The sequence below is a fragment of the Elephas maximus genome, chromosome 21, assembly GCF_024166365.1.
Source record: "Elephas maximus indicus isolate mEleMax1 chromosome 21, mEleMax1 primary haplotype, whole genome shotgun sequence".
Lineage (NCBI taxonomy): Eukaryota > Metazoa > Chordata > Mammalia > Proboscidea > Elephantidae > Elephas > Elephas maximus.
In genome coordinates this window covers 23,335,778-23,348,839 of record NC_064839.1, presented here as the reverse complement: position 1 = coordinate 23,348,839, position 13,062 = coordinate 23,335,778, and the positions used below count along the sequence as shown (strand labels likewise).

Genomic DNA, 13,062 nt, shown 5'->3' with positions numbered 1-13,062 from the left:
TGCTGTTGTCATTGCTGTGTGTTTTTATAGGTGCCGATTTTGTCACATTTTCTGGCTACAATATTGTGATAATTAGTATTTGTGAACCTATACTAATAACTTTTTTGAGAATGAAGTAGTAATTAAAGGAAAGGAATTAAAAAACAAAGGCTTCTGCTCAGTAACTAATAACGTTGTACCCTACAGGACAGAGTAGAACTGCCCCGTAGGGTTTCCAAGCAGCGGCTGGTAGATTCGAACTGCCAACCTTTTGGTTAGCAGCTGAGCTCTTAACTGCTGTGCAACCAGGGCTCTTGTAACTAATAATGTTGTAATTTAATATAGAAATATTTTACAAAACAATTTTGTTGTTAGTATTCACATAAATTTTTGTGACCTTGTTTTTTTGGAACTTACTCATTTTTCAATATACCAAAAACAAAACAAAAAAAACCTGTTGCTGTCCAGTTAATTCCAACTCATACCGACCCTATAGGACAGAGTAAAAATGTCCCACAGAGTTTCCAAGGAGTGTGTGGTGGATTCAAACTGACTGCCAACCTTTTGGTTAGCAGCTATAGCTCTTAACTACTATGCCATCAGTTTCTTTCACTATACCAAAAAAAAAAAAAAATTTTTTTTTTTTTTTTACACCAAGAACCTCAAAAAATGGTGTTGGCCAGCCTCTCTTAGCCGCTCTCTACGTCTCCCAGGGCTGTGAGGTCTGCTTGGCAGTTATTTGCTACTTTAAAACAACTTCTTGAGCCCAAAGGCTGTGCGTACAGTGTTCCTTCTCCAAAGAGGAGGCTTTCAGTTCCCCTGTGGGGCAGAGATGAGCGAGCAAATAGGGACAGAAAGGGCTATAATGAGAAGGGCAACTTCCTGACTCCCAAGGGAAGGGCCACGAGTGGAGATCTGCTTCAGTCCTCATGTTCAGGAATATTTATTTGCATAGTTGTAACATTTTTCTACCACCTGTGCAGAGTAATTGGAGGCTTTCAGGGAGGGAGGAAGGAGCCCTGGTGGCACAATGGTTAAGTGTTTGCTAACAAAAAGGTTAGTAGTTTGAACCCACCAGCCTCTCTGCAGGAGAAAAGACCTGGCAACTTGCTCCCGTAAAGATTAAAAAAAATAATGCTATGGGGCAGTTCCACTCTGTCCTATAGGGTTGCTAAGAGTCAGAATCGGCTGGATGGCACACACAACAACAACAGAGAGGGAGGAAAGGAGTGTGAGCCAGTGAGAGGGCAAGAAAGAGCACAGGTGAGAGAGGGCCGACAGCATCATGGCCTCCTGTTTGCACTCGCTGTTTGTTAGAAACTTTCATTTAAGTTTCCTTTTGCTTTCCTTTCCCTTTCTGCTTTTCAATTCCATACCCCTTTATACAGGTAATGCGGAAACCAGTGGTGGCCCAGCCTTGAACACCCACTTCCCTCTGCATGTCATGGAGAGGAAGTAGGGGGGCCCAAAGGAGGCCAGGCACTGGCCGGGGCCTTTGCAGTGACCAGCAAGCCCAGAGAGGCCGGGCTGCTGGAGAAGGCTGACGGTGCCAGGGCTTGTGACGTGGACAGTGGACTGATGGTGCTGTGCTCAGGGGGCCCTACCCTGACTCATTTGGACATTATTGCCCAGACTCCTGCTGCCAGCTTGGTGAGGCCAGGAGTTGCCCGCCATCAGCTGCTTTCCTGTCTTGATGCCCCTTGGGAGGATATTCTAGTCCAGGCAAAAACTCCATCTCCATTCCTGACCCATCCACAGGGCTTCCCATGGACTTGGCACATCCACTTTTGCGTTTTTATTTCTCATGACAGTTCACAGGGGGTGTGGCCAAGGATAATTGGTGCTATCCCCAGACACCTTCTCTCTTGCCTGTGTGTTTTACTAGGGTAGCCAAAAAAACCACATTGTTGCTTTCTTCAGCCTTCCTTGTTGTGGGCTAAGAAGTCTGGAGCTGCCTCACTTCTTCTTGCCTCTGGTCTCAGCCGTGTGAGGATGTGACACTTGCTGTCTTGGGACCATGAGTACTCAGAGAACCACTGAGGTGCTGGCCCAGGCCCTGATGCTTCACAGCTACAGAAGCAGCCCTGGAATTGCTGACTCTCAGGACTCTCTTCTAGGTAACAGTGGTTGTTCCTACCGTTTAGGCCACTGTTGGTTGGATTTTCTTTTACTTGCAGCCAAATGCATCCTAACTTACATAGCGAAACTCCGTTAAGTGACTTGCTCAAGGAAAAGCACTTACCACTTACAGTTAAGGCCTTGACTACCCAAACTCAGTACTTGGAATATTAGCTCAGTACTGGTTGATATTAGCTCCATCAACAGGGTCAGCCACCCCCTTCCTCTTCATCTGGCTAATGCCTAATCAACCAGGGGTAGGTGTCACTTTGCTTGCAGGCAAATGATACTAATACTAGTTAACCTTTCCTGAGCACCTACTGTGTGTCTGGCCCTGTTCTAAGTGCTTGAACCTATTGAGTCATTTAATCCTCAGATAAACCAAGGAGGCAGGTCATTATTATTAACTTCATTATCATCATCCAATTGTATAAATGAGGATGTGAAGCACAAAGATCTTGTATCACACCACCAGTAGGTAGTAGAGCTGGGATTCAACTTAAGCAGTCCAGCTCTCATAACTCGATTAATGCTGCTCGAGGGGAACCTCTCTGTGTGCCCATTGCTGTACTTCCATTAAAAAAAGGCTATCTACTGGCATGCCTGCCTCCCTTGCCAGGACCTGTGCCCCTTGAGGGCAGGGCCTGGGTCTTGCTACCACTGCACGAATGCCTGCCTAGATCAATGAAGGGGTGAGTGCAGGGGGCTGCTCCAGCCACCCTTGCTCTGGCTGTTGAAGGGATCATGAAGGCATGAAAAGAAGTGTCTTCTCCATCTCTCATTCCTTCCTCCATGATGGGTCTATTCAGGGCAGGGACTGTCCTGGTCACAGGCAGATCCCTAGCACCTGGCCTAGCGCTGGGCCTGGAGAAGGCACACCTCTTGGATGCATGGACTCACTATGTACTTCTCTATTCTCTGAGCCCCTGCTAGGCACTGAGCATGATGGTGTGGGGAGCATGCAGAGGAACAAGCCAGGGTCCCCTGTCTTTCCACACTTACTGTCCAGCTGCAGAGGTAAGATAACCATGAAGTAGAGTATGCTGGGGGACACCTGGAGGACAGCTTGAGAGTGACAGGGGTCAGAGGAGGGAACAATCATTCCCAGCTGAGGAAGCCCAAGACTCACGGGGGTGGGCATCTGAGTCACACCTAAATAAACTGGGATTTTATAGTCCTTCTTCCTTTCCCGTTTTGAAAATTGCTATTTCTTTGAGCTGGTTCTTCTTTTTAGGGGAGGGCCCTGCCACCCTAGGAAAGGTACCAGTGGCCAGGTCTGGATGCCCAATCCCCAACCAGGAGCCTGGGCCTGATCTGGCCTCAGACCATGGGGAGCAGGGCTGACCTGACTTTAAGAGATGGGGTAAGCCAAGACTCCCGTCTCCACCCACAATACTCAGAGTCCTGGAGAGCTGCTGCGAGGACTGAGCTGGAAGAGGACTTGGAAGTCAAGGCTTCCACCCTCTCACCTTACGGATGTGAGCTCCTGCACAAGACTGTAAGCCTTTTTTAATCTTTGTATCCACCCCTGCCACCTTGTGCACTGGCTACCAGAAAGTGAGTGCTCAATAAGGGTTTGTGGAATGACTAACTGACCAACCTACTGAATGAAGAAAACGAGGCCCCAAGTTGGCTGGGTGATTTGAGGCAGCCTGGTGAGATGGAAAGAGAACTGAACAGTGGTTCAGAAAACCTAAAGTTCTAGTCCTGGGTCTGCCATGTATTACCTTGAGCATGTCCCTTTCCTGTTTGGAACAGATGGTCTCGAATGGAGGTGTTTCAAGCTCTAATAATCTGGGCAGGCAGAGGGTTGGAGCAGCGCCAGGCTCTGGGTCTGGTATAAAGGGGAGCTTCCGTGCCCAGCAGGCGTATGTGCTGCTGCCGAGTGGAAGCCTCTCCTTGTCTCAGGTTTGGGCAACGGGAGCATGGGCGTTCATCTGTCAGCTCCTCCTACCCCATCAGATCTGACAGTCACCACTGAGGTTTCTCAGACCCCTGAGAGCTCAAGCTGACACAGGCCAGATAGCATACTTGTTTTTGTCTGTTTCGGAACTTATACAACCACAAGGCAAGCAGCCCCGTGCTGCGGACAAGGATCCACAATATTTCCAGGGTTGCAAATAAGAGATGGTGTTCCACACTCCCCTGTGTGACTTAAATGTCAAGATTTCTCTTACCAGAGGAGATCCAATGACATTCTGGAAACCATGTGTGAAATTTGATTCTGCTTCCCCAAGGAGCTGCCATTATCTCTAGAGGGACCTTCCTAATGAAGCCCCCTGGTGGGACAGAAGAGCACTGGACAGCAACCCAGCCAGCACCAGGTCTACAATCCTGCTTAGGGCAGTGACTGTGGGCAGCTGATTAAGTACCCTGTGCCCTGGTGGCGCAGTCGTTAAGTGCTTGGCTGCTAACCAAAAGGTCGGCGGTTGGAACATACCAGCCACTCTGTGGGAGAAAGACGTGGCAGTCTGCTTCCGTAAAGATTACAGCCTTGGAAACCCTGTGGGGCAGTTCTACTCCATCCTACAGGGTCACTATGAATCGGAATTGACTCGACAGCAATGGGCTTTTGGCCTTTGTTTCTAACCTGTAAAGTGCAGATAAAACCCTACCCATCCTTCACCACATTGCTGTGAGGATAATCCATCAATAATTTGTCAATAATAATATTTTTAAACAAATAATGAAAAAAACAATATCTAACGAGTGCTGAGAACTTTTCTATGCATTTGGCTGTATCCTAAGCACTTTCCGAGCATTAATCTCTCATTTAATTTTAACAGCAGATGAATAAGGATGGTATTTGGATTATGTCCCTTTTACAGGCAAACACACTGAGGCTTGGAGAGATTTGGCGAGGTTAAATAATTTACCCAAAGGCACACAGCTGGTGGATGGTAGAGCTGGAATTTGAACCCAGTATCCAATACTTCTTGCATCAGACATTGTACTAGATGACTGAGACCTGTATTCTGTCCTCAAAACCAACCAAACCCAAACCCGTTGCTAGCCAGCCAATTCCAACTCATAATGACCCTATACTACAGTTTCCAAGGTTGTAATCTTTAGAGCCCTGGTGGCACAGTGGTTAAGTGATATGCCTGCTAACCAAAAGGCTGGAAGTTTAAATTCACCAGCTGCCCCTTGGAAACCCTATGGGGCAGTTCTACTCTGTCCTTACGGTTGCGATGGGTCAGAATCGACTCGATCGCAATGAGTGTGGTTTTTGTTTAAATGTTTCAGAAGCAGACTACCACATCTTTCTCCTGTGGAGCAGCTGGTGGGTTCGAACCACTGATGTTTCGGTTAGCAGCGGAGTGCTTAACAACTGCACCACCAAGGCTCCTTGTTCTGTCCTCAGGAAGTTTATAATTAAAGTAAGAGCAATAAGCATATGCACCAATGGTGAAAACATGAAAATAAAGGGTATTTCCAACTGAATCAAGTCTCATACAAATTCAAGGCATTACTTCTTCACTATTATCCTGTTAGCTTACAATATATTTTACATGTCCAAGAATATAAAAAAAAAAAAAATTTAATATATCTACATCTCCATATACATGTGTGTATGTGTGTGTGCATAAAATGAACAACATGGGATGGTTCACAGACTTTCCCCATCCCCCACTGGTCAAAGTGAACCTTTTAATCCCGTTAATTGTCTGGTTTCCCATATCCTTTCTTCCAGTGCCTGAGCTCTGGCCAGTTCTGCCAGACAAGTTCCTCTGCTTTTGTCATGCAAATGCAGGCCTGGGGCTGAGGACTGAAGAAGGAGGAGGGGAAAGACTCAGCTCCAAAGGTTAAGACAATTTACATGATAATGAGCTGGGGAGAGGAGCAAGGGAGGAGGAGAGGGAAGAAGAAGTGGGGGAGAAGAGAGCAAGAAAAAGGAAACAGGAAGAGATGGAGAAAGTGAGAGAAGCGGGGGCCTAAGTTGGAGGGAGGAGGGTAGGAGAGGGAGAACATGGAAGAGGGAGGGAGGGAAAAGGGGAAAGAGAGAGGACCAGACAGGGAAAGCCTTGCAGGCTAAGGGTAGAGGAGAAAGTCTCTGGGGAATTTTAGGGAGATAAGCAGCTCAGGAGAATGGGGGTACGACAGTCCTGAGGAAGACAGAAAAGGATATAGGAGAAGAGTAGCGGGAGTTGTCCTTTGGGTCCCTTTTCATATTCTTAGGAGTCCCTGGGTGGTGCAGATGGTTAAGCAGAAAGTTTGGCAGTTCAAACCCACCCAGAGGCCCCTCAGAAGACAGGCCTGGTGACCTGCTTCTGACAGGTCACAGCTTTGAAAATCCTAAGGAGCAGTCCTGCTCTGCACACATGGGGTCGCCATGAGTTGCTATCAACTCAAAGGCAGTTAATAATGACAGACTTGGGGTAAAGAATGGGATTCTGTCAGTGATTTGTTTTGCCTAATTGGACGATACCTATTTAAATAGGACTCTGATCCGGACCTGAACCACATGGGTTGTAGTTTTACTAGGGTTACATATCTATATTATATACACATATATTTTGTACTACATGACCTTGAGCAAGGTGCTAAACCTCTCTGGGCATCATGTTTCTCACTTGGAAAATGGAGATAAAGAAAGCACTCACTGCATAGGTGGTTGTCAGGATTGAATAATTCATGTTGTTTAAAACAGGCTTTGGCACATAAAAATTAAAAGTCACTATTATCATCTTCGGAGCCCTGGTGACACAGTGGTTAAGCGCTTGGCTGTTAATGGAAAGGTCGGTGGTTTGAACCCACCAGTTGCTCTGGGGGAGAAAAGATGTGGCAGTCTGCTTCCGTAAAGATTACAGCCTTGGAAACCCTGTGGGGCAGTTCTACTCTGTCCTATAAGATTGCTATGAGTTGGAATTGACTCAACGGCAATGAGTTTGTTTTCAGTTTATCATCATCATTAATTCCCTGGGGCTTCAGTTCTCTGAATCCATCTACTGATTACTCTCACCTGGAAACCCAGTAGGTTTGAGATCAGAGGCAGCATCTGTGGCTCAGACCATTCCTTTCCTCTGTGGCCTGAAGTTTCACTTTTGCTCCAGTCATCCAGGCTGGTTACACTAGAGTCTGTTTCCTGCTCCTTATCCTTTTGGCTCCAAAAGCCAATTAATCCTCATCAGGCCCCCCTATTTCTTTTGTCACTATAGTATACCTCACTTTGCTGCCCTGCATTTCCAAGCCCTCACAGGGACCTTTCCACCTTACTGGTCTATTGCTGTAGCTTCCCAACCTGCCTCTCCACCTTCAGCCTCTCCCCTGACAAGTCCACCCTGCACATGCCATCATACAATCTTCCTAAAATCTCACTTTCATCCCATCCCTCAAATCTATTGATGGCTTCCTACTGCCAACAGGATAAAACCCAAACTCCTTGGCATGCCTTCCCAGGCCCACCAAGTCTGGACCTAACTGCATTTTCCAACCTTCCCCACACCTTCTCCCATACCCTAGTCATCTGTTCTTGCCACTGGCCTCCTCTGCTTCCCAAATCTCCTTCGGTCATTACCAACCCACTGCCTTTGCTCCTGTACTTTCCTCACTTCAATCCCCTTTCCTCACCCACATCTGTGCCTGTCAGATTATATCCATGTGTTATGTGTTGTAAATCCTAACCCTTATAAAAAAAAAAAAAAATTATACCTGTGGTTATAGTCCCGTTTGGGAATGGGTTTTCTTTTATATGTTAATGAGGCCATATTAGCATAGGGTGTGTTTTAAGGCAATCTCTTTTGAGATATAAAAGGAGCAGTTTAAGCATGGAAGCAAGGCAGCACAGATGGGGGAAGATGATAGCCCATCACATGGAATCTCCAAGGAACCAAGAAACAGAAGCTGGAAAGAGACAAGGATCTCCCCCCTCCAGGAGCCAACTGAGAGAGACGGCCTTCTCTAGAGCTGGGGCCCTGAATTCAAACTTCTAGCCTCCTAAACAGTGAGAGAATAAATTTATGTTTGTTAAAGCCACCCACTTGTAGTATTTCTGTTATAGCCACACTAGATAACTAAGACACCTTGCTTCAAGGACAGTTCCAGCCTCACTTCCTACACAAAGCTTCCCCTGACCATCTGGTGGAATGGCTGTGCTCATTCAGGCTGGGGGCATCTTCTCAAGAAGATGACCAGATCTTTAAAGGCCCAATCTCGCGTGCAGAATAGGCACTGGGACAACACCTGTTCATTTAGTGATGAAATTACAGGTACTTCTCCTTTCTTCCTCAGAGAACTGGGAAAGGTAGATATGTCATTCCACTCAAGGAGTGTTTTGGAGACCTACTATGTGCTGCGCACTGTGCTGGTTGATGGGGGAAGAGAGTGATTGAAAGAAAGACCTTAAATTATTAAGACATGCTCAGGGGCAAGGACTAGAAGGCAGGAGGGGACAGGAAAGCTGGTAATAGGGAACCCAAGATTGAGAAGGGAGAGTGTTGACATGTCATAGGGTTATTAACCAATGTCATAAAACAATATGCGTACTGACTGTTTAATGGGAAGCTAGTTTGTTCTATAACCTTCATCTAAAGTACAATAAAGAAAAAATTATGAAAACATCCTTATTCTAGGGCTTATGGGTGGACTTTAAGGGGGCTAGAACCCTCTAAAATTATATCTTGTCTCCCTTTCCACTGGAGCCTTCCTTCCCCTCCCTCTTACTTGAGGGTAGACTGGATTGGTAAATCACATGGAAGAGAAACAGCTGGAGAGGGGCCCCTGCTCCCCAGGGGCCCACAGAATAGTCCTCAATTTATCATAGTCCTAGCGATTCCCAAGCAATCATCTCTCTATTCAGAAAAATAAAACAGAGAGAATCCCCACAGGAACAATTAATGTTTTCCAAAACTGAAGGCGAAAAGCATTCTGAAGTCACACAGACTTTTCTGGGTTGTCATCAGAAAATGTCATCAGGGCAGGGGATTATTGCAGAGGAAGAGCTGGTTGGGAGGTGGGGCGGTGGTGAACACACACCCTTGGAAGATCTCTCACGCTGTTTGTGTGAGAGTGTGTGTAGGGGGTGTGCTGCAGACACAAGAGCCTTTTACACCGTGTCTGTCACCTGGTTAAGTGTGCTCCCCCCTTGGCAAGAGGGAGACAGAGAGAGACAGAAGGCCTGTGGCTGGTCCCATGTCTGAAGATCAGACCAGCATTTCCTTCTCTGGACTTAATGCCAGAGTTAACTGAAATGACTGAATACATGTAAAGCACGTAGCACAGTGCCCAGCAGCTAGTGAGTGCTCACTAAAGGACAGCTGTTACCCTATGGTTGCTGTTAGCACTACAGTGAATGCAGTACTGTGGTCATCCTGGCAACTCAGATGATCTGAGCAGGGATTCGTTGTCAGCCAGGTTTCCCCAGACACCACTGCCACTGCGCTCTCTCCTGTATTGCCAGCACCCAGCACACGGTGAGCCCTCAGTAACTGCTTAATGGAACCAAGACCAGAACTACTGGCCCCCCTGCTCCCCTTTCCTCGTTCCGCATGCTCTAAGACCCAGCCAATGCCTGCCCACCTCGGCGAAGTGCTACCTCTGCAGAGCCAGCTTCTGCACCCAGCTTCCCCATCTCAGGCTGGCCTCAGACACACTCTCGGGCACCGAACTGCCCAGGACCTGGAGGAGTCAACGCCTGGAACCGGGAAGACTCTGCCCCATGGAATCAGGATTTTGTGCATAGAATATTAAATTTTTCATTTAAAGCTGTCTGTCATGGATGATTTATCAGACCCAAAGAAGGTGAAGGTAGTTTTCCTATGAGGGAGGTGATTTTTAGCAAAGATGGGCTATGTGTATAATTCACAGCCAGATCACACGGTAACCAGGAGATTAATGGTCTCCATCCAGGGGCTCCACTGCGGGGTCCAGGTGCTCAGGGCCTCCACCTGCTCCCCCTCTCCATGCTCTGGGTCACAGGGAGCGCTTGCTGGGACTCAGAATCCCAACAGGGGACAAAGAGCCACTTCTGGGTAGAATTCTCTCAGGCTGTTTCCCCTCTCCCTCCCTCCTTTCTATTTCGCTTGGCCAGGGTGGCTGTACACAGTTCAGTCTACAGTTAGTGCAAATGTTTGCAAATAGAAGCTTCTGTATACTTATTCCATTCACCCCTTATCAGATGCTTGGAAACAAGACTGAAAAGCAGGAAGGAGAGCCCCTTAGGTCCTCAGACTGGCCAGGGAGAGGCAGAACACATCTCCCTGGGTGTGAAGGATGAGAGGGTCAATTCAGATGCTGCCCCCACCCCCAACAAGGCAAGGGAAGTTCTTCTAAGGAGCAGAGATGGTGGCCAGGTAGGGTTGTTTTTGTTTAATATTTTATTCTGTTCCAGTTAATTGTACAAACTTGTACAGTGTTATGGCAGTCCCAATATAGAACGGTCACCAGACCCTTTCTCATCTGCAAAAAAACCAAAAAACCCTAGAATTCTGTGGCTGTTGTCTTTATTGGCAACTTTGCCATGGAGGTTTGCTGTCACCGAAGCAAGTACAGTCAAACGGACTGTATTTGCTAAGTCACTTGGAATATAGGCTGAGGTTGGTGGCTCTGCCTTCTGTCTCATATGCAGAACAATCTTTTCTATTCCTTTAAGGCAGTCTGACATTTTAAAGAGAAGTCACTGGGGTAAGAGAGACAGTGTCCATGGGCTCAAGGGCCTACCTTTCTCTCCTTGTCACCGTATTCAATGCCCAAAGTGTCCATGGCTCGAACAATGGCTGCCAGGGACTGGATGGTGTTGCTGTAGACAACAGGCTTGTACTGTTTCACGTCTTCTCCAGAGAAGCCATCTTCGTGGATGATCCTAAAGAAAAATCACACATATCAAGTCTGATGAGTGCATTGTCTCCATTCAACACAGGAAGGCACCAGCCGTGTGAAACCCACAGAGCCAACACCTGGGTTTAGCTGGCTGAGGGCTAGGTCCAATTTGGATGCTGAGGTAACACGTTGCTGCATTAACACCATAGAATCGTAAGGACAAATTTACCTGAACTACTGAAAAGTAATCTGAAAAACAGAATATTGAAAAAAGGAAATACTGTAGTCTTTTCCATTCCCTACATACAGTGATTAGGAGCAGCGGTTAAGAGTTAAGGCTGCTAACCGAAACGCCGATAGCTCGAATCAACGCCAATAGCTCGAATCCACCAGCCACTCCCAGGAAACCCTGTGGGGCAGTTCTACTCTGTCCTATAGGATGGCTGAATCGGAATCAACTCAACAGCAATGGGTTTGGCTTTTTTATATACAGTGATTGACAGAGTAGCTGCACCAAAGGGCTCAAACATAGCAAAGATTGTGAGGATGGTACAGGACCGGGCAGTATTTTGTCCTACTGTTCGTAGGGTCACTATGAGTCAGAAATGACTCAACAGCACCTAACAACAACATATACAGTGAAAGAGATGAGAGTCAAGAAGGTGTTGATAATACTTGAAAGCACTTAGGACAAGTGGGGCATGTAGTATTTTTAAGCAAAGTTCAAGTTCATAACTTAAACACTGACTCAGAAGCATACAGTCGAAGCTCTCTGCAAGACGTCTGCAAATGAATACAGGTAGTCCCTGACATACAACGTATTCAGGTTGCGACTAACCACACTTAGGACCATCTATGTGTTTTTTTTTTTTTTACATCTTATCATTAGTGATATGTATTACATAAACCAAAAACCAAACTCATTGCGGTGGAGTTCGTTCCAACTCATAGCAGCCCTGTAGCCCTGGTGGCGCAGTGGTTAAGAGCTGGGCTGCTGACTAAAAAGGTCGGCAGTTTGAATTCAGGCAGTTCTTTTCTGTCCTATAGGGTCGTGGAGTTGGATGTGCTACATACAATGTTAAAATATATCTGCAAGTTTATATGTAGTGTTTCCAATCCCCAAAGACACATAAAGATGAAATTTATAAAGATAATGATAATAAAAGGCAATGATAATGAGAACTAAAAAAGATAATGAGAACTAAAAAAAGTAACGAGGTATCTGACTTAGGTTAGAACCAACTTATGACGGAGTCGTCATAACAGAACCCGTCCCAAGTCGGGGAGCACCTGTAATACAATTTTCTTTCACAGAAAACTTACAATACTTCTAAATGAAGGTAGCACAACTCACTTGAAATGCACAAATAACCAGACGATAGAAAAGTCAATAGAAGGAGTTTGCCTACTCTTCCAACCTAGGCTGGAATTTAACCTCCATGATGCCCTTATTCTGGTGCATCAGAACAGTGACGCAGAGGGCACAAAGGTGACATCACAGTTCTTAGAGGCCAGATGACATTCCCTGCCCTCCTGTCCTCAGGTTCTTCTGCGGTCAGGGCTGGCAAAGCTAGACATGGCCTAATGTCACGTCTCCCTGTAGGTGCTGGCCACTCGGTAAATGCTCATTGCTGACAAAGATCCCAACAGGAGAGAAAGCTAGAAAGAGGGGACCGCAACCTTGCGCTCAAACAAAACTTTTCGAGAATCCTCTTATATTTGACGTAATTAGGAAAGAACAAACAAATTTCAGGTCTAATATCACATTTTTCACATTACTGAGTCCAAGACTGAACACTACTATACACATATTGATGTATTAACAGCTGAGACCTCCCTCCTATCCACCACAGCCCTTGCATTCCTTCCTTTCCTTCAGCCCAGGAGAAGGTTGCTAATGAGTCTTTAAAAAAAAAAAAAGCTTTATGGAGATATAAATCACATACCACACAGTCCACCCAGTTACAGTATACCATTCAATGTTTTTTAGCTTGTGCAACCATCACCACAATATAACTTTAGAATGTTTTTGTCTCCCTGCAAAGAAATTCTGTACCCATTAACAGTCACTTGCCATCCCCCCCTCCAGCCCTAGGCAACCACTAGTCTATGTTCTGTTTTTATAAGTTTGCCTATTCTGGACATTTCATATAAATGGAATCATACAATACAATCTTTTGTGGTTGGATTCTTCCACTTAGCATAATG

General features: G+C 46.2%; 1 protein-coding gene across 2 annotated transcripts in view; it reads right to left on the bottom strand.

The window, feature by feature from the left end:
* Window positions 1–13,062, bottom strand: part of GNAO1 (G protein subunit alpha o1) — a 182,730-nt gene that overhangs the window by 74,488 nt on the left and 95,180 nt on the right. For both annotated transcript variants that reach the window (XM_049863833.1, XM_049863832.1), the window contains exon 3: window positions 10,756–10,897. In XM_049863833.1, coding sequence (XP_049719790.1) covers window positions 10,756–10,897 — 142 coding nt within the window. The remainder of the gene's footprint in view (window positions 1–10,755; window positions 10,898–13,062) is intronic.